The 22,496-nt window shown below is 34.7% G+C and overlaps 2 protein-coding genes across 20 annotated transcripts in view; one reads left to right on the forward strand and one right to left on the reverse strand.

The window, feature by feature from the left end:
* AdamTS-B (ADAM metallopeptidase with thrombospondin type 1 motif B) overlaps window positions 1-11,586 on the forward strand; it is a 73,682-nt gene extending 62,096 nt beyond the window's left edge. For all 8 annotated transcript variants that reach the window (XM_067786267.1, XM_067786266.1, XM_067786268.1 and 5 more), the window contains 4 exons: window positions 2,456-2,548; window positions 6,293-6,571; window positions 8,394-8,571; window positions 8,640-11,586. In XM_067786267.1, the coding sequence (XP_067642368.1) occupies window positions 2,456-2,548; window positions 6,293-6,571; window positions 8,394-8,571; window positions 8,640-8,968 (879 nt within the window). In that variant the 3' untranslated portion in view covers window positions 8,969-11,586. The remainder of the gene's footprint in view (window positions 1-2,455; window positions 2,549-6,292; window positions 6,572-8,393; window positions 8,572-8,639) is intronic.
* LOC137251523 (myogenesis-regulating glycosidase) overlaps window positions 8,981-22,496 on the reverse strand; it is a 47,197-nt gene continuing 33,681 nt past the window's right edge. For 8 of the 12 annotated variants that reach the window (XM_067786281.1, XM_067786277.1, XM_067786275.1 and 5 more), the window contains 4 exons: window positions 17,972-18,140; window positions 16,563-16,658; window positions 13,053-14,907; window positions 8,981-11,731 (listed from right to left, as the gene is read on the reverse strand). In XM_067786281.1, the coding sequence (XP_067642382.1) occupies window positions 11,595-11,731; window positions 13,053-14,907; window positions 16,563-16,658; window positions 17,972-18,070 (2,187 nt within the window). In that variant the 5' untranslated portion in view covers window positions 18,071-18,140 and the 3' untranslated portion in view covers window positions 8,981-11,594. Of the gene's footprint in view, window positions 11,732-13,052; window positions 14,908-16,562; window positions 16,659-17,971; window positions 18,141-19,999; window positions 20,240-22,496 lie in introns of those variants that run through there. The other 4 variants (XM_067786278.1, XM_067786286.1, XM_067786284.1 and 1 more) reach the window with 4 other exon arrangements.

Below are 22,496 nucleotides of genomic sequence, written 5' to 3' on the forward strand. Positions count from 1 at the left end.
AGTAAGCCAAGTGCCCTGCTAGTATGATATAAATATAATTTTTTGTTGTTTGATTCTAAAATAAATATATTCTTTACATTAAACCTTCTGCGTATGAGCGTTCGTTTGCAAAATATGTGTCTCGAAATGCGCAAGTAAAGAACAGCCTCTTCCGCTGCCACTCTGCTTGTTCAGCAAACGCTGTAATTGAAGTACGCGGGTAATATAATTCTGAAGTACTACTACCAAAGTAGTGTTGTCAATAAACAACGTTTTGCTTTACTGAATATTTGAGTTATTTATTCGACAATGATATACGGATGAGCATTACTAACTTTTTTTGCTTTCGGTAGAGGCTATCGATTTCTTCGGTTCACTTAAATCGATGAATTCTACCGAAACAATAGTAACTCGAAAAAAAAACACGGATAGAGTGAAATTATCAGAACATGATTTTAAGGAAGTTTCGCAATTGCTTCCAAGCAACTAAGAAGAGATCCTGAAAAGTTCCGAACATAGTCTGCTCCGTTTTTCACAATGCTTGACCTTGATCTATGTGAACTAGATACCAAATACTATTGGTCTAGCTCAAAAATGCTCTTAGAAAAAAGTAAGGGGCTAGTATATAAAAAAATTTGCTTGGCAGCTTAGAAAATGCCTTGATGAGTTATCACTTTTAGACCTAGTTCACATACATATGTATAACGAGATTATCTTCAGTTTCGTATTAGCTCCTAATGGTTAATTACATAACTAGATTTCCCATACAAATGTTTCCCTTCGATAATCGGTAATTATGAACAACTTTTAGAGATGCGAATTTTTTTCCATAGAAAAAATACCACCTCTAGAAAGTAATCTCTAATAAAAGAGAAACGTGAAAATATGACAGGTAAAGCCGTGGTTACTCACGAACGTACGTAGAAAAAACGTGTCAGCTGGCACGACCTATCTTATGAGTGTGCAATGTAAACGAAAACTCACCGACGTGCAACGCCCGTACGTACGTAGCCCGGAACGTAGAAATCAAAACAATTTTGATTTTTTCCGTATGAACGTGTCAGCTGATCGCTCTCTCACTAGACAGAGTTGCCTAGTAAACTTTTGTGCGCTAATTTTTGACCGTTTGCAGTTTTATGCAAAAACTCCTAATTAAAGTTTGAAAAATTGTGAAAATAATTCGAAATAATTATGTAAAAGTGCAGATTATATATATGTAATCTATTTATTTTTATTTAATATTAATTCCAGCCTTTTGCAACATCAAAAATTAAATTGGAAAAAGTTGATGTTTCCATAAGCATGCATGCAAAATGGTCAATGGCAACAGTGCTTATCTGTAAACAATTCACACACAAATATCTTATGCACATGTACACAGACGCACACATTGATTCGTACGGGCTTGAGGGTTCGGTCAAACGCGTTTCGTACGACCAACGTCCGTACGTACGGTACACGTCGGTGGGTAATTGCCGCATAATAATTTAGTTCCTAATGGCCGAGACACAATGGAGTTTTTCATTCAACGCAATCTTATGCATTCCATTAACGTCGTCACAATCACGCAAGATGCTGAGTTTGTAAATATCAAGGAACTTCAGACTTGGCAATTGAAGTTTATTTCGCATTGGCCATTCACATACAAAATTTTGCGAATCACTGTTACAAACGTTCTCACTATACTATACTTATATACTTTCTAACATATTTTGTGTCCTACTCATCGGTTAATTGGAGTTTTTAACTGTGAAAAATGTTAGAAAAATAACCAACGAGTGGGAAAAATAATTTCGCAAGCACCCTTAGCCAAAGCAAAGGTCAAATTCTTCTTCTTATGTTTTGCTTGCAACAAAAGTAGCAAGTTGACTACCTTTTCACGGCAGATGGCTCCAGTGTTGCTGACTCTACCGTTCTCCATAAAAACGTGCAGTCTACTCATAATCCATAGGATTGAGTTAAACGCATCTACATAAAAAACTGCTTATGTAACGGGGCTTTAAGGATTGAGCATATGTAAACGCGTAGATTATCTATTGAAGATTTATTTTAGATTAGTGCATATGTAAACGTGGTCTTAAAGGAAATGAATTTATCAAATGAAAAGAGCTGCTAAGTAATGAAATACGAAGGAGCGAATGAGCCAAACGCTCCTTCGGTATGATTTTTTCGAGGATAGCGTGAGAATATACAAAATTTTGATGCAACAGAAGTGACAAGTATTTCAATGAGTTTGAGGAGAAGAGTATTCAGTTTGTTAGCTCTGAAAAAGAAATAGATTTATAATGAGTTTTGTTGAATTCAGTGAAAAAAATAAATACGGATTTATCAATGAAGAGCTTTTCTTAACCCTGCATAATTCATTAGTTTCTTTTTGAGCTAACGGAAATAAAAAAGAATAAAATAACTTTGTAACTCGCAGGTGTATGTTTGTTGTAATAAAAAAAACTAAATATACATATATGCCTTTTTATAGAAAGTTGGATGTGATTGGATTGTGGAGTCCGAAATGCAAGAAGATGATTGCGGAGTATGTGGTGGCAATAATGATCAGTGCAAATCTGTAAAAGTAAGTAAAAAGCAAATAATTATGGGAAAAGGCGTATATGCATGAACAATTGAACTGGAACCAATTAAATTGCGATTAAAAAAAATAAAAATAACCAAAAATTGCTTGTTTTTGTCTTGAAATACGATTAATCCTTATATACATACATTCAGTCATAAAGGACCAAGGCTAAGAATAGATAATAGAACTATGGAAATTGTTCAATTGTTTAACAACAAATAATATAATGTATAAATCGGAGCGTTTACGCTCTTTATTTGCTCATTAAGGAGGCTGATATAAAAACAATTGCCTTCTTGCGATCATTGATATGAGCTTAGTTTCATATACCAGAGTAGGCCCAATGGTTGAAATACCTTCCTTTGCTTTCTTTTCATTTCATTGGACATTACCCCCCACCACCGTACTTTGGATTAGAAGTCACACAAATTTTGATTCCAAATATTAGTTGGTTATTAGGACAAGAAGTAAAAAATTTAATATAATTAATTAATTTGGAATAAAAAATCACTCGATTTTCAATTCCAAATTTTCTATTCATATTATGCTGCGATTTATTTTAATACCGGACTTTTAACCTAAAATATTACAGAAATTAAGATAAATTAAAAAAAAAAAAATTTTTTTTTAACGATTTTGTAGGGTGTACTACATGTAGTACGCTCGGCACATGCACAAGGAAAAAGTAGTAATTTTTGGTTATATAGGAAAAATCGTTTTTATTCTTCTAGAGTACTTATTATTTCATTTAAAGTTAAAAACGGAAAACAAAAAATTTGTTGTTTTTTTAAATTTGTTTTGTACTCTAGTGCCGAGCGTACTACATGTAGTACGCCAGCAAATAAATCAACAAAGATCACATATAATTGGGTTTTACACTTCCACTACTGGTGTACCTCAATTTCTACAACTATTTTTAATAAAAATATACAAAAAACAGAATAAAACAAAATAGGCTTAAATATTTTTTTCTTATTACGCGATATTAGAGCTGAATTTCGATTCGATTCTTAATCGGCCTTTTTTTTTACAAATGTAGAATCGATTTTTTTTTTTTTAAATCGGTCGATTCTTTAGGCATCGAAGCTTTCATCACTATCTGCTTTTTATAAATTTAGCTTTATTGTGTTGTTGGCTTCGAGAGAAAGATGAAGAAATTTCTGCGCACTTCTGGTAAGCAATATATTGAAAATGTGTTTATCTATTTTTTGGTATGATCATATATGTATGTATGTAATGGTCCTATATTGCTAATACAGGCTGGGTACACTTACAAACATCAGAGTGCCGATATATTGCTGTTTAAAAGTTTCTGTTTTTGTAATCAAAAACCGAAAGTACCCAAATTTAAATTTTTTCTTCTCACACTTATGCTTCTACAATCACAAAAATTTCGTAGGCTGTCTTTTTTTTGATTTCGAAATCAAAACTCATTGCGAGCATATTGTATTAGCTCAGCACTACTCAGCTTTCTCTGCTTTTATACTCTCTGTTGTCTCGTCCACCCATTTCTCCTAAGGTCTAGTAACTTCTCGAAATTCATACTTGGGTACCATCCATATATGTACATGTATATTTGTAGTTTGTATCCATATGCGTGTGTATATGTGAGTAGTACTTCTGCTGCTGATGACATGCGTTTGTGCAACGCGTGTTACGAGTTGAGGGTTCCTTTACTTCCTACTAGGTTTTAATATAATCTGCGCGCACGGTTCTCGATGTTCGTTCGTATATAAGTATAATTTCATTGTGTCCATTTACACGACTATATATTTAAGGGCTTAAACTCTTTCAATAATTAGATAATTTTCAGACACTAATAGCAGCTCAATCGGCACATTCGAGACATCGATTTTCGCTCATCCACAGTGCAAAATCCAAGGCGAAGCCGAGAATTTTTAGTTGATGAATACGGCCTTGCCTGCTTTATTTGTCAGGAAAAATCGAGTAAATGGTTAAGTACGTAAGTAAGTACATTATTACAAGGAATAAGCAAAATTTAGATAAACTTTGTTCGTTTCGATTTAATCGATTAATAAATTTTTTTCTAGCATCGAATTGAAAAAATCGATTCTTAAAAAAATCGGATCGAATCCAGCTCTACGCGACATCTTCATACTTTTGACAATTGCACAAAACTCGCATTTTTGATATTAAAAAAGGCAATCAAGGAATTGCAACAGAAATTGTTTTCAAAGCCAACTATGATGTCTGTTTTGTACAGTAGCACAGCGACATGTTGGTTACTTAGTTTAAATTACTGTTTACGAAATATTTTGAAAATAACAGGTGTACTACATGTATTACCCTCGGCATATCTGGGTTAAGATATTTTTTCGAATTAATTTCCAAAGTTAAAAAATAAAACGTTTTTTTCAATATTTTGCATATTTTGGAAATTAATGCCAGTAAATATATTAATATGGAATGAAAATTTGGAATTAAAAATCAAACTATGAATTTTTCGAAATTTTCGCCTGCCCACTTTTTTAATTTTTAGAAATTTATTCGGAAAGTACCGTATATATGCGGCGCTTTTTATGGAAATTAAAGGGAATCAAAATATATAAATCGGCTAGACTCAACGTCAGATTCATAGTCTCATTTCTCACAGCTCCTTTTTGCGTGGGCGGCGTTAAATAGTCTTAAATCGAACTTAAGCCAGTTGACATTAGTTCTCTTTCGATTTAGAATTAATGTAATTGATATTGTTGATAGTTATTGATAGTTCCATTGACACTGTTACACGTCACCCGCAAAAGCCTTTAATTTCAAAAGTTAGTTAAAAAACAACCGTGAAGTACGGTAGGGGTTCTGTCATGCTGTGGGGCTGTATATCCGTTAAGGGAGTAGGGAAACTAGTTTTTTTTAAGAAGGTAAAATAGATACGCAAGTATATTTACCCATCCTAAATTAAAATTTCCAGGGCCGAAAAAATCAGCATGTCAAATAATGAGTTTCTATTTCAACAAGACATCGACCCCAAGAACACAGCTTATGATGTTAAACAATGAATACTAACCTTCACCTTCTTCAAGTACAGACATAAATCGGGTAGAAAATGTTTGGTTCTATCTAGAAGATGACGTGCACAAACAAAAAATTTAGTTGAAAAGTGACCTTAAATCTATTTTTTTTGAAAAATGGGAAAAAATTCCGACAGAATTTTGCAGAAAGTTGGGGAAATCTATTACAAATCTTTTACAAAAATCATGGCTACCATACGAAGTATTAAAAAGCTTCTACTTAGATTTTTTACAAATACTTGTGAAAAGCAAAATTCATATAAACACAGGTTTTCATAATCAGCTTCGATTGCCAAATACTTTTGTTAGCCACTGTATCATATAAAGGGTATTCACTCAGCCTGATTTTCAAGCGATCTGTTAAAAAATGATTTCTCTTTAATATTCTTCGCTTTTGTGAACTGAGTAGAAAATTTAAGCACATACAGATTCAACCTTAAACGATTTGATGAAAAAAGAAAATAAAATAAAAATAAAAAATTTGTTCCATTATTGTTCCATATATGTTCGTGAAATGCATCAGATAGTCTGTTGATGCATTACCTCCTTAAACTTTTTATCACAGTTCATATTTTCAATTTAAATAAAAATATATATATATATACATATAATATGCCCTTTTACGAATGTCCAACAGCCAGTCGAAAAAATTAAAATTTGTTTTGGCGAGAAAACTTATCCAATATAAACAAAAAGTAAAAAAAATTTTTTTTTTCAGGAAATAATTGAAGAAAATGTTAATGCCACAGATGGATATATAGAACTCGTCACCATACCAGCTAAGGCGCGACACATACTAATAAAGGAGTTAAACAATTCGCCAAACTTTCTCGGTATCTCAAAACAGAACAGTACTCAATATTATTTAAATGGCGATGGCCTTATATCAATGCCAGGAGAATTTAATATTGCTGGCACCGAGAGCCTTTATGATAGGCAAAACGAAAGGGAGAGTATTAAAATACCTCGACCTATTGAAAATGCGATAGCAGTGCACGTAAGTTATGTATAGAATGTAAGTGTATATTACTTTTATTACTCAACCACCTGCTCACCAAAAAAATTTGAGCCTTTTATAAGGCTTATTTCATATGACCAAGAGGCTTATGGCATGAAGCCTCAGTAACATAAGGAATATGAGCTGTATGGTGCATTTCTTATAATACTCCTTCCTTTCTGTACTTATGTCATCAGCCATAAGGTTTATCTGAAAGGTAACGGTATGTATAAAGCTTATAGCCCATATAAAATAAGGCTTAAATCAGGAATTATTACAAGCTATTAGCTTATGCACCAAATAAAATAAGACGTACATAAGGCTACTTACTACTTGCTGTATTATGACCTCTTCTTTAAGGCTTATAACTCACTCAAAATCTGGCATACATAAGATTTATGAACAGGAAGAATAAGGATTGATTATGCCGTTTTTAAGTTTGACTGCACATATAAAATCATTTATTCATCTTTATAATCACGTATTTCAAAACTTTATTTAAGTAAGATGGGTAATATATCATCGAAAATTCATTTTCAGTTCCTACGTAAAAGTTACGGGAAGAGTAACATTAATAATACGTTTTTAAAGTTTTTCTAAACGGGGTGACTCCTGGGCAGTGGCTTGGCCATCCTAGAAAGTGTATATCAGCCATGAAAGTATTATCTCCAAAAATTCATTTGGCCGATGCCACTGCCATCATGTCGTTTGGAGTCGGCATAAAATACGTAGCTCCCGCCAATACGTAAGAAAGAAAAAAAATAGTCCTGCTCAGACAGCGAGAAGTGTAGAACATACATCTTTTATTGGTCCTTTGAAAGGATAAAAAGTGGATTTACTTATTGAAATTAGTTGTATTGGCGTTCTAACTTTAAAATAAAAAGAAAATTAAAAAAATAAATAAATGTAAGGCGCGATAACCTCCGAAGAGATTTTAGGCCGAGCTTCTCTTCCAATTTGCGACTTGCTCCTTTTTAATTTTTCCTACAAATTGGCGGGAAGGGATCTACTTGTTTTATGCCGACTCCGAACGGCATCTGCGAGGCAGATGAGTTTTCACTGAGAGCTTTTCATGGCAGAAATACACTCGAAGTGCTTGCCAAACACTGCCGAGGGGCGACCCCGCTTAGAAAAATTTTCTTCTAATTGAAAAACCTTATTTCTAAAATTTTAATGTTACTTTGCCCGGGGTGTGAACCCAGGGCATTCGGTGTGGTAGACAGAGCACGCTACCATCACACCACGGTGGCCGCCCAAAAAGAAAATTCAGTTTCCTTAAATCAGCTTCTTTTTACTCGAACCAATTGGTTAGTTCAGCAAAACTGTTGATGTAATTTATGGAGCATTTTGATATCGCTCCCAAATAGGATAGCACGAAACCGCCTGGACATTCGCAGATGAAATGATTGGCGTTTAAGGGGATTCCCACCCATTCTTTCTATGTGTGGGCCAAATAGCCAATCTCCTGTACTTGTGACGGTCATCCTAGATAATTTTAGATAATCCTGATTTATTTTTTTGGATGTAGTTCGCCAAATTTTTTCGTAGGTAGATGTGACACTTTTTATTGGTGTAGGCGGTCGATGTACCGCGACCGCCTTAGTAATGTCTAATGATGACCGGCCTTTGCCAGTTCATCCACTTTTCATAGCCGTCTATTTTTTTCATAGGACCTATATCCTTCGGGGAGTGTCTTTATCGCAAAACAACCACGTAAGTGGTGAATCCAAATCCACGAACGCTTCGTGGCTGTGCATACCTCCCGACCAGTTTCAGTGTTATTAGTACTTAGTTTACACAGTATATGTATGTGTTTTTTTAGGTAATAATGCGCGGCGATGAATTAAATGTTGGCATTCATTACGAATTCACTTTGCCCTCACTTAACAACACCAAAGGACAGAAGTATTTATGGAAATTAGGGGACTGGACCCAATGCACAAAAAGCTGTGGCGGCGGTATTCAATATCGTGTAACACAATGCTTGGGAAATGGTGAACGTAAGTAATATTGCAATAAAATAATTTAAAATTTAAATTTATTTTCCTACTGTCTGTAAATTTGGTAGTTTTATCCGCTGATGAGCTGTGTTGGACTTTTGCACAGAACAAACGACCCGCGCGAGGAATAAGAGCTTGCAATAAACATCAGTGTCCAGCACATTGGTGGGCGGGTCCTTGGCAATATTGTCCGGTTACATGTAAATGGTCGGAGGGCGTACTACCAATAAGGCGACGCTCAGTCATGTGCTTAGATCAACATGACATTGTGGTTGAAGATAATCGCTGTAATGTAACACTTAAGCCACCTGATGCCGAACTCTGTAATGACGATTTGCCCGTTTGTAAGGTAGACGATAATATTAGTAATTTGGTATTAAGAGTGCAAAACTTATAATAAATATTGATAAGAAAACAAAACATTAATTAATAACAAGTTGTAATATAAGTTTATTTATAAATATAATATGTAATAATAGTAGTTAGTAACTGCAAAATGTACTTAAACATTTTTCAAAAATGTCTAAACAAAATCAAAATAGCGTAGTTTTTATGTGTAAGAATGAATTGTTTAAATATAAATACTATTCCTACGATTTACAGTAGTCGAATGTTGTGTATGTATGTTATTATGACTGTGTCAATATGTATTTCTGGAGGTCCATACCAAAATGAAACATTTACATCTTTAGTTTCGAGAAAATTGACAAAGTTTATTTACCATATGATAAATTTATGCTTTAAGTGGAAACTAGAGAGAAAAAACTTGGTTGCATTTTTTAAATTCGCCATTCGAAATTTCGATGGATATCTGCAAGTGGAAGGGATCTGCATTAAAAGGTAAATTTCATCAAAATATGTAAATGTTGCGTTTTGGTGTGGACCTCCACATATATGTACATAATATAAGTAATGTCCCTATAACAGTTTACAACTCGACTCCGGTGGATTGTAATTGAAACAACTAAAATTTGAAACAACTCAATTACTTTTTGGCATTACTAATTAAAACTAATTTCCGTTGAAGTAGAATTGATGTTGGCAACCAATTGAAATTATGATTTGGCAGATAAATCAACGGCTGATCATTTCCTGGCGGAAAATTAAACATTTTCGAAAGTAATCATTTTAGAAACAGTAAAATGGTCATTGCATTCGATTTATTTTATACCGTCGAAAATGTTGGTGCCGAAATTGATAAGCTGGGTATTCGCTGGGATCACTGGAATCCTTTGGAACTACCAAGCACCAAGAAAGAAAAAGTTGTAGTAACGAAATGAGGGGTGTTTCTATGCGAAAGCATGATACTGTTAATACGCATCCGAAAACATCAGAAGAGGTGTAAAAATACGCGTTTTGGATCCAGGATCGCAAATCCCAAAATTTTGTTTTTGTGAAGAGATATTTGCAAAAGAAATTAAAAATTTTCATGAGGTTGTTGTAATTTTGTTGTCTAAAGAAAAAGAAATTGTGTAGAAAGGAGCTTTTTACGAATTTAGTTTTGATCCCAAACCGTTGTTGGATCAGCTAGGGTAGTTTTTTATAATGCAGACAGGTTAGGTTATGTTAGGTAAGGTTGAACTGGTCGGTCTATGAGGACTTCACAGCTTTTTTGGACCTATGCCACTTGCTGCTTCTAGATCTGACAGCCGTATTGCATTAATAGCTGGAGTCTTAGCCTAGCAAGCGCAAGGCAAGAGCACAAAACCAACTTACCAAGAAGGCAGTGTCCAGTCATAATAACCGTGATGAGTCTACAGTCTTCTCTTTTTTGTGATAAGAGTAACTTTATTAGTCTAAGCTTGTAAGACCTACACATGATATTCGTCCATGACTTTCCCGCTTGGTTGATCTTGTGCACCCGTCGGCTTCTCTTAATCTCGCCCAATCTAGTTGTGACGACTACGGAGCAAGCTTTGAGGGATGCGCCATTTTCAGCCATATGCCCTGGGATCCAATATAGATGCATGCTTCTCCCTGTCCCGATTCTTTCCTAGATGCTGTGCTATGCCAGACTAATGCCTTAATTGCTGCTTGGCTGTCAATGTAAAAGAAGATGCGGCTGCAGTTTAAGTTTTTTTCTTGCAGCGTTTCTACTGCTTTGGTTACGGCTACTACTTCCGCCTGAAAAACGCTTCAGTGATCTGGCAGCTTGTAGGATCCGTTTATTTTCAACTACTTGGAGAACGATGTAAAGTTAAGAAAAAAACTATGAAAAATTGCATAGAAAAAAACGATCGTATGTGCTATGTTATAATCAAATTTTATATAAGAAATCGTAGAAACAATCGAAAATATAATCCATTACAGCGAATTGCCTACTAATTTCGAAAACTTTTTCGATAAAATTAAAGTTTTTGTTAGAATTTTAAGAAACTTTTTGAGTTTGCAGTTTTCAAACAATGGACAGTCCAAGTTTCGGAAATTTCTTTGCCCCTTGTGTGGGATTTTCATCCATATAAAAAATAAAGTATTGCACACTTCGTATGAAGCAAAATGTAAACAGATGCGAAAAAAATTTTAAAATTAATGGTTTATATAGTTCTCTTAAGGTTTTTTTTGTTATTTCGGTACATTGTTTAAAAGAATAAAGCTGCCGCAACAGTTTCGGTACGTAGCTTATGTATACGAGTTTCCTTATATCGTAAGTTTAATTCACGGGCAGATTTTTCGAAACTGCGCTTTTCACGGATTATTGTATGGCATAATATTAAAATACACCCTTTGTAAGCATTTTGATTTATTAGAAAAACTTTATTCTAGTTTAAAAAACTTATTTCTAAACTGTTGATGTTACTTTGCCCGGGAGTTGAACCCAAGATTTTCGGTGTGGTAGGCGGAGCACGCTACCGTCACACTACGGTGGTCGGTCTGCATACAATGGATGTAAAAATGAAATGATTTTTGCTTCTCCTATATAGTATGTATGTATGTATGTTGGATAATAATGTATGTTTTAATTAAAAAAATAAAATGAATTAACACTTAACCCACTTGGAATGCTAAAGCAATGAATGTTTGGTTTAAAATCTTGTATTGTCAGGCATTTTAATAAAATGAGCTATTTTATCCTTTGGCACTTTGTAATTGTGCATCCAACGACTACCCTTACGTAGAGAGCCGTCAATGCCATCCTTCCATACACCTTGCGGTAAGTAAACTGTCAATTTGAGAAAATAAAATAAGTTATACAATAAAACTATTTATGAACCAATATATTTTGCAGTGATTTGTTTAGTTTAAATTTAGAAAGTTGCAATTCATATTCAAAATATTTCAGAAATTCGGTCTTTACCGGCCAGATCAACCTAAGCTATGCTATGCAAACAAAATGTAATCTTCAAGGCGTACATTGAAATGCTCTTAACTTAAATTGTACTTTTTTGATTTGACAATTTAAAATTGAATTGGAAATTCTGAGCTTGAATGCAATTTTCAGAATTTTAATAGATATTTTGAATTTGTAATTTCAGTTTTCTAAACATGAGTCGTAATATTCTGAGTTTAAAATGAACTACAGTTGTAACCATGGCGGAACCATATAAGGTGGCGGCAGGGCGACATACTTACCAACTTAAATGTAAATTCCATGTACTTTGTTTTTGTAATTCGATGGACAATTGCAAAAGCGTACTGCGTCGGAAGTTGAAATGTCAAATCATTTTAAAAAAAGTACCAATCAGCTGAACTCCGTCCGTCACCTGTTTCGTTCTGCCATAGTTGTTACTTTCTGAGTTTGAACTTGCACTGTAAAGTTCTAAACTTGCAGTACAGTTTTCTCAATTTACAGTTGAAATTCTGTGCTCAAGTTCTAATTTCCGGAAATAGACATAACAATTCAGAACTTAAATTTGTGTTTTCTGAAATGTAAACGACAATTCTGAGCTTGAATTATTACTGCTACGAATCGCACTAGTTCTGAACTGCACAGAACTATCGCATTAAGAGACGGCGCTAGTTTTGATTCTGTACCCTCGCAGTGCTGTCAACAGACACTTTAAGCATTGTCCTACGAAATGGCAATCACCCCCCTTTGCAGACCTTTTGAAAGAGTTCTTAACTGGTTCAATCGTAAGTGGTTCGAAATAGTCGCAGTCTTTGACTAATCAATTCCAATTCAACGTTTAGCTGAAACTTAAGTGCTGTTGATACAAGTGTGGCTACTAACTGTCCTGCTCTGTGTCTTATCAATACCAGTTCGAAAGTAGTCATTAAACGTATAGTGTGAAACTGACGCTTTGCGTGACTGTCTCCTATTTTTTTGCAGGTTGTATGATTTTCTGGACTTGTAATATTTTTTTAAATTTAAAATGGAATTTCTATATTGAAGTTTTAATTTTTTAAAAATCAAATGAAACTTTCTAAATTTAAACTGAAACTGAATTGCTTTAAAATGTTTGCAAATACTACAGCATTCGGTTCGAACAATGCCCCATTCTGCAAAAACAAAAATTTGAATATAAAATAAATTTATAATTTACCTTCACGTTCTTCAGAGTCTGCCTCCAAAATTGGTGCCACAATCAATTCCTCGCCAATTGAAAACTCATCGTTAACCAACAAGCAAGACGGATCATGCGGATCCAACATCCATAATGGGCGCACCAATGGCAAACCCTCATTCATTGATTCACTCAAATATTTCTTCAGTAAAGGTGTTACGATTTTTTGTCGTATAGTCATCAATTCTTTTGTCTGATCAATTATATAATCACTTTTATATTCAGATGGTAAATGACTAAATTGCATAGATGGCATAAATGTCATCAACTGCATCCAACGTATGAAGAGCTCTTGCTCGGCCAATTCTGGTTGACCTAACGAATAGAATGAAACCATTTTTTTTAATGTACGATTAACAAAATAATCGCCACCAATAGCACCTGGCAATACAAATGGATAACCATTTATGCCACAATTCAATACGACAGTTAATAATTCACGCAAACCCTGCCAAGATGAATTTATAGGCGGTGTGCTCAGAAAAATTGGGGGCTTTGGTACAACGCTTGCACTGGATACGCCAATAAAACCCACACTCTCCATACTATTTGTGAAGATTTTAGCATACATATCGGGATTATGGAGCGTCATACGGCACTGATAGTAATGTGGTAAATTATATCCCGTTCCTAAATCTAAATAAAAACTATCCACTTGATAATCACTTTTTAACCTTTCCAACTTCTCTGTTAACCATGGTATCGATGAATTATTTGTTATATCCAAGACACCAGCGCTAGATGAACTTTTGTAGCGTGTAAGCGCTGGAATGCTGCGTTCTGAATGTCGTTCATAGATTAATAATTTATTTTTAACAGCATCTTTGAAATTCGGACTGTCTGTACTAATGAATGGTTGTATGGTGAGGACAATTTTAAAACCACGTCTATGCAGTACTTCAATGGTATCTTTTAGTGTTGGAAAACGCTCTTCATCGACAGTGAAATCGCCAATATTTTTTTGCCAAAACTCATTCACCAAAATATGCCCCAAACGCATAAATCCCATTGCAATAACCTCTTCTGAATAATTATATATGGTGGTTTCGTTTATTGATGTTATCTCACTTTGGTATGGTATCTTCCAAACTGGTTCTTCGATCAATGTATGTAACGTATATATATCAGACTCTTTCAAACCATCCCATAGACTTTGTTGTGTCATAAGCATGTGCAGGCTTCGCATATCTTCGGTTGTGCAAATTTTATAAGACAATTCTGGAAATTCTGTAAGTTGATTGACAAATGTAAAATTATCATTGCGCGCTCGAAGGCAGAATCTATTCTCAGTTTGATTAACAGCAATGTGTAGCGGTGTACGATCATCAATTTGCATTGCGACACCAATTGAATTTATAAAATAACGTTTTACTCCATTACCGAACTGTTGCACTTTAGCATCTCCACTACCAAATGGCGCATAATCGAAATTTGCTGAACTCAGAGACCATTCCATGCCCTTGGTATAACCTCCACCAAACCAAAGTCCATTATCGCGCTTTAACTCATAACAATCCGTTGGATAAATGCCGGAGCCCAATGCTTGCCATTGTATATTGTAGCAACGGAACACATTCATGTTTTGGAAATTCATATAAAGTCTTGCTATGCCATTCCATTCCAAACAAACACTGCCATCATTCTTACGGTGATCCTCTAGACAGTAGAATGGAATGCTGTCCGAACTAATTGAGAGACCCAGGTTACCTCGTATAACCTCTTTGTCTTCGTGACTCAAAATACTGAAAGTGCGATCCAGTGAACTAAACTTGATCTTGTCAAAATAAGAACGAGTCAAAATCTCTCGATGATAAGTGACGTAGGCATAACCGATCTACAATAAATTTAATTATTATGATCATTTTGTAAATTTGTACATGAATAGTAAAATGTGCTACAAAATGTAAAAAATGAAACCACTTTACTAGGGGAAGCACCTGGTTGTTTGTGGAAGGGCTTATCCGAACACCATAGAATACAGTTGATCGGTTTAATGGCTTTCATTAAGGCCATTCCAACTCATAGGAGGGTGGCGGGATATCGGTGATCAAGAACAGCCCACCCTACAAACTCAGGACGCTATGCGAAGCGTGTCTTTTGGATGATTTTCCGCATGGGGTATTCTGCTGTATTTCGCCGGAGCCTTCCCTCGCCCCTAGTGGGGCGAACAGTTTTTGTTCTCCATAGTTAAAATTAAACCGCTGGACCCCCTTGTGGTAGCCGCACGACCATGAATCACTCAGAATCATACAAAGAATATAATAAGTAGGAGAAAAGGAGTCTACAGCTGAGGCCAGGGAGAATGAGGACCCTAAAAGCGATGCGGTTGACTTGGAGAGTGAAGGCAGCGGAAAGTGGAGAAGGGTACTCAGCAGACAGAGCAGGAGAACCCTATCTCTGTATCAAGCAACTTTGATAATTGTTCAGTAGTTTGAAGACGCGATCGACACAGCCGTTTGGGATACAGAGCTCTTGGCACAGTGCGCTGATAGGAGCTTTGCCGTGAGACACCCTCCCTACTGCAATGGTATGAAGAGCCACAAAGGCCACATTTACAGGTCGTGACGCTGGCTAAGAAGACGAACAAGACAATTAGGTTTAAAGCTGTAGGACAAAGTGACCCAAATACTGAGGAAACAACTACTCCGAAAGCTTAGAGGTAAAAATAATGGCAAAAGTCAACAACAGAGAGCACGGATGTGAAAGTTGCTTGTTTTTTTTAGAGAGGTCAAAGGGTGAATGAATGAATGGCGTGGTGAAGTACGCTAAAGATCGTAAGAATCCATTTTACAATGAGATTAAGTTAAAAAAAAATACAAAACCGAATATACCTCAGAAGAGATTAAGACCGAGCCTCTCTTCCAATTTGCATCGTTTTCCCTTTTTTAATTTTCTATACTGATTTTCTGTGCGGGACCCAAATGTTTTATGCCGACTCCGAACGGCATCTACAAAGCAGATGTGTTTCCACTGAGAAGATTTTCATGGCAGAAATACACTCGGAGTGTTTGCCAAATCACTGCGAGGGACGACAGCGCTTAGAAAATCTTTGTTTCTAATTAAAAAAAGCTTGTTTCCAAATTTTTAATGTTGCCCGGGAACGAAACCCATGATCATCGGGGTGGTAGGCATAGCACGCTACCACCACACCACGACGGCCGCCATTAGATTTAGCTGGTGTGAAAAATATTGCTTCTTTGAGATGGTCAGAGGGATTTGTTCTTAACCTCCAACGGCAGGTGACGAGCGCATGCTTTGAGCTAGTGGACAGGTCGCAGATCCATACGACATAAAGGGCCAAAGTATTGCTCCAATACTTGGTGAAGTCGCAGTATGTGCGAATTTCCGCCGAATCAGAACAAGAATATAGTGACACTGGATTCAAATGTTCTTGCAGTATTTATATACTCTTTACCCATAGCGGAAGAAGCGAACTAATTTTTGGATTAGAATATGAAATGATGTGTTGTTATTCCGTATTGACCTTACCAGAAAGACGATGATAAAAAACAGTAGTGTGACAAATATTTTGATTTTATAGTCCTTAGTTTCGTGCTTCTTTTTTCGTATCATCTGCGGAAATGCCTTAAAAAATAAACAGATAAAATATGCCCACTCAGCATTTAGGTGATTCAATTTTGAATTTCCAATTTGACAAATTTGATTACTCTTTCTGACTAAATAATGAGTTATCATACAATTGAACAAAAGAAATAATCAAATATAAATACTTTTGATGATGAAAAACTAAAAGGAATTTTCGATCACTTTTTGGAATCATTTTTGAGGTCCTTTAATGGCTAAGTTTTAATATTTCATAAAAACCAACAAAAAGAATAATCAAATCTGCTTACATTTGATGATCGAAAACTGAATATAGTTTTTCAATCGCATTTTGGAATCATATTTGAATCAAATGTATTTACTTTAGGTGATCAAAAATTTATAATCACTTTTCATTCAGCTTTCTGAATCTTTTATGATTATATTTGTTGACTGAATAATGAATTTTATACTTGTTGAAATTTTACTTTTCATTAAAAATTTTATTTTTTTCACATACACAGATTTTTTCAATCATGAAGCTAAGAAAAAATATATAAAAATTTTATTATTTATGCAAAAGATATTCTTCATGACAAAAATAATATAATGCTGGTCGTGAACGAAGATTTCCCCAACCATTTCTCCCCTTCAGCTTCCCAGAAAATACATAATGATTGGACAATACATACATAGGTTGTGAGCTATTTGAACCCCAGGTAAGTGAAACTATCTTGACATACCTGGATACGGCTTCAACATCCCGTATCGTATCCGTATTTTAAGATGCAGACGATAATGCTGATGTTGGATGTTGTAGTCGCAGGTATATGTATATCGGTCAAGTTTGTTTGCGAGTTAGCTGTGGTTCGAATAGCTCACTTTCGCATGCTTTCTTCCCCTGCTGAAATAAGATTATTATGTAGTATCCTATTTTGAATGAGATATGAAGAATAAATGCATTATAATGGCATTCAAAAATGATTCAAAAATCTCAACCAAAACGATTGAAATATATTCACGAATATGATCAGAAAATGACTATGAAAAGCAGTCAAATATTACTCTAAAACTATTAAAGCTCAATTTTACAATGATATCAAATATGAATAAAAAGCGTTTCGAAATAGGAATCATAAGTGATTATTCAAGAATAATCACATTTATGTTACATTTGTCTCCCGACGATACGTTAATTTTCGAACAGAAAATGCTTTTAAATTTGAACGTTTTTAATCATCTTGGGGTATGATATTTAAATATTTTTTGATCAAAATTTTCAAAAAATGCTGGCTGGGTGTACATATGTAAATATTAAAAAAAAAGTAATACAAGAAACTTTATTGGGTACTAACATTCATTTTTTCTCTTAACAAACTCGCCAACGAATTAACGCTGGTGATCGATGCCTGATTGCTTGCCAGGCTGTGAGTATCGTAATCGCTTGCAAGCATCTCTTTGCTGTTGAGACGTAATGAAGGTAAAGGTGCAATTGAGGCTCGACGTCGATTCCGAAATGGATCACTACAATACATACAATAAAAAAATCGCTATATGTTGTTAATTTAAATACTTAATAGAAAAATCTTAAACGAAGAAAAAATAGAAGGTAAAAATTGTTGTTCTAAAGATCTTCCCGCTTTATTAAAATAAAAACTGTATATGAAAGACCTATGTATATACATCTGTCTACCTCAAAATCGTGTTACATTCTTTCCTATGGTCTATTGAAATCTGCAATATATGAGTGTTTTAAAACGTTTGAAAAAAATAGGTAAAACTCAATAAGAAGTATGTTGTTTCATGGCGTATGGTAAAATTTTACGAGAAACAATTTCGTAGAACATTTTAACCCGTTTATCCCACTCAAAGGTTCATATGGATAGTTCGAGCAAAATAGTTTAAAGGTCGCCAGAGGGTTCTCTAGAATATTATACGTCATTAAAAATACTTAAAAATCATATTACTTTTGAAATATGTCAAACAAAAACATCTAAACTATGGGCTTGATACATACATACATGTACAGCGTACACAAGAGCAAAACTTTTGAATCATTTGATGCGAAGCAAATTCGGTTAGAGGAAGCGAATAAAAATATTCGTAGCATCACTAATATAGAGACTTCTTTATATTTCTCTGCAACAGCCCAATAAAGATTTTTGTTCAATCACAATCTTAAAAGCTTTTGAGAACTTACTTAATATGGGTTATGCGTCACTATATTTTAAACCCATCTCTAATATGACCAAATCTAAAGGGAACCGAAATGTCCTTTCAAATATTTATCAATTTGTTTTGAAGTTAGTAAAGAGTAATAATTTGTATTTGTATTTTCGATATTTCGACTTCAGTCTGAAGTCATCATCATCAAATAAAAAGTATTACACTGTGTTTTATTTGGATAAGGCCTCGAGCTTATAAAATAATTTAATAAATTTAAAGATGGAAGGCCAATAATAATTTAAAAAAAATGTTAGTAAAGAGTGTGATAAAACGTTTAGTTTCAATTGATGAAATGGAAATCAATGTAATACCGATTTCACACAGAAGCTTAATGGAAACACAATTTTATTTTATTAAATAATAAATTTTTTTATTTTTTTTTTTTAAATAATTAAGCTCTCCTTTTCACACAATGCCAGTTGCTTCATTAACGAACATCCGTGCTGAGAAAATCTTACGTTGTTTTTAACAAAATTATAAAAATGGATAGCATTCGTTTCCTCCTTAATTTACATATATGGCAATCAAAATAAAATGTATGCGCCACAATTCATTAGTAGATGTTGCACCTAACGAAATAAGTGCCTAATTTTTATAAAGACATACCTTTTGAGCATCTAAGCGCAGAGAAAAAATTCTTAGGCTTTAGAAAAGAAAAATCGCCCATTATCTTTCGCTGCAAAAATTAAACTTTTTTGTGTTTTTCTATTCTTCGTAAATTATTGAAAATTATATGTTTTTGATTAAAATAAAATCCGAAACAATAAACAAAACTAGATTTCGGATTCCATAGACAATTACTTCATTATTCATCTGTGTGGAACTGGTATAAGATTGACAATCTCTTTAGGATTGTTATTCCGGTGTTTACTGGGTAGTCAAACTTTAGTTGGCTGAGAGTGGGTGTCGAGCAATGGGCAAATGTGGGAGAGGTAGTGAGAGTTTTTTAATCACATTCAGGCAACTATAATCGCATATCAGTGGGACAAAGAGCAGTATTTAACGTATTATTTTCGTTCATAATTTCTTAAAATATACTTTATACTAAATACATACATATGTATCATATGTATGTATGTAGGTATATACTACGTATGCGACGCTCTTTTTAAAAATTCATTAATGCCTTAAGTGTTTGATAGCACTTTATTACGTACATAGCCAGTTGAAAGCACCTTACTTTTAATTTAAATTTTTTACTATCACAATTTTTTTAATTTGATTTGAATGTTTGATTTTATATTCAACTACTTATGCAAGTTAACACACACAAATGTCATATGTTCAGATGTACTTATATTACATTACAATGAATACAGTCCTTATCACTTGTAAACTGAACCAAGCACTGATTGTCTACTTCTTTCCAGATGAAGATAAACGCTCTGACTTATACTCTTCATAGATTGTTTCTAAGTAAAAGATCATTACAATTATTAATTCATTTGCAAAAGGAATTGCTCGTTAAGCCAAAAGCTTGTGTGTATGCAAGGGCGTATCCAGCATTTTACAAAGAGGGGACGCTATTTTTTATACCCAATGTGTACTTGTACACAGGGGTATTAAAACTTTGATTGGATAACGGTAGTACTTTATGGCATGAAGCATGGTATAAATATTACAAGGAAAAACCGGTGAGAGCCGAAATGGCGTTTAAAAAAATTTTTAAATTCTCACTGCTCTCACATTTAAATTTTTTTATTTTGGGTTTGTTTTCATAACAGAGATATAATATATTTGGTAATTCTATACGACAGCATGACACGTCAAAAAATATGAAAAAGGGTATCAAAAGACGCGTTTTGGATCCAGGATCGCGAATCCGAAAGCGGAGGTAAAATATGTTGGGTATGTCAAGAGATATTTACAAAAGAAATTTTGAAATTTTGAAAATTTTCATGCGGTTGTTGTAATTTTGATGATTTTGGTGTATCCACAAAAAAAAAATTGTGAACATAAGTGTTTTGCGCGGATTTAATTTTGGTCTCAAAACCGGTGTTGGACCCACCCAAGGTAATTTTTTATAAGCGCAGTCAAAGGCGGCCAATGCAGAAAGGTGTTCTGCGCAAAAAGCTATGGATTCCACCACCCTGGGTTTCGGAGCACTCTGGGGTCATTTTTTGGTTTCTTGTTAATATCTTTTGAACGATCTAAAACTTTTATTTTCCGCCTTCGGATTATTGTTGTCGAGGTCAATACGAGTCTTTTTACACCTCTCTCGGTATTTTTGAACGCGTATTACCAGTGTCATGCTGTCGTATAGAATTACCATATATTTTTGCTTTCTACCATTAATATTATGATATTTTATCCAAAACCGAATTTTTTATTGGTGGAAATTACTTTTTTTAGTGGGAAAGAAATCTCAACGGTCAACCGCAATCCAGAATTTTCAATTCGGAATTGTATTGTGGTTTCCCGCAAAAAGAAGCATCATGCCACGATCATCTTCTGAGGAATTTTCTTCAACAAATTGTTGTGCCAAGGTGTACGTAAGAGATACATACCTACTAATAATAAAAATTTGGTGTGACATATATCCGAGGATATTAAGGTCTAGCTTTCCATCCAATTTGAAGGATACGTATCGTGTATTCATTTTTCTACAAACTGGCTCACCTAAATACATGGTCTATGCCGAACCAAAACTTTATCTGCTAAGGCGGACGAACTTTTGGTGCCAAGGTAATGCCGAGGGACAATCGATACCATTTATAAAAATTTTCTTAAATATTTTTGATGGATAGGCCAACACACTAGCTCTAGACCACGGCGGCAGACGCCGGTACATTCAGCCTCAATGAACTATCATACTCCAACTGAACGATGCTGTTTAGCTAAGCTGCGAAGAGCTACAGCGCTTTTGCTGGCGTGGGCAAGTTATGGGAAGATCTCCACTGAGTTCGGAGAAGCTGATGGGGGAAGACTTTGATCTCTCTTGGTGCCCCCTATTGGCGTCAGTTATTGCGAAACAGGGTTAGCTGGAGTGACTTGTTACGCAACGACCAGCATCTCCTAAACGGTTAAGCGCCAATTAACGAATTTATCTTCCAACCGGGAGGAACATTTGACACTGCTTATCTCTTATGAAGTGAAGTTTCAGCATATCGTAACGAATTTACTTGCAAATCCTCTTATTTGCCCTTTTGTTAATTTCGTATCACTAAACTGTTGAATAAATAACTCCAATTTTGAATAATGGAAAAATGGCCTTTATTAAAGTATTTCACAATAACACTTATACTTTGCAACTAGCTGGCTTAATAACCAAACTGATAGCTTAAATGAAACTGAATTTCAAAATAATACTGCTATGGCTCGCTAGATAGCGTCTTAATCGAAACTGCTTGATAGCTCAAATCAAACTGAATTCCTGCGCCTCTACATTTGCTGCCTTTTATACTCTCCGATTTCAGCGTTCGCATCTTCTAGGCGCTTACAGAATCTACTAGTTGCCATCAGCTCTCAAACTTCTCAGCTGTAACTACAATTGCACGATTTTATAGCTGCTCTCATTGCATACTTTCAGGAGTATCTCAGATATATGCATGTGTTTGTGCATTTATTCTCCGCTGCTCGTATACGTACATGGTACATATGTGTAGACGCAATTATTGTTTCGTTTATGTAGACACATAATGATTGATCTATGGA

The sequence above is a fragment of the Eurosta solidaginis genome, chromosome 4 (genome assembly GCF_040869045.1).
Source record: "Eurosta solidaginis isolate ZX-2024a chromosome 4, ASM4086904v1, whole genome shotgun sequence".
Classification (NCBI taxonomy): Eukaryota; Metazoa; Arthropoda; class Insecta; order Diptera; family Tephritidae; genus Eurosta; species Eurosta solidaginis.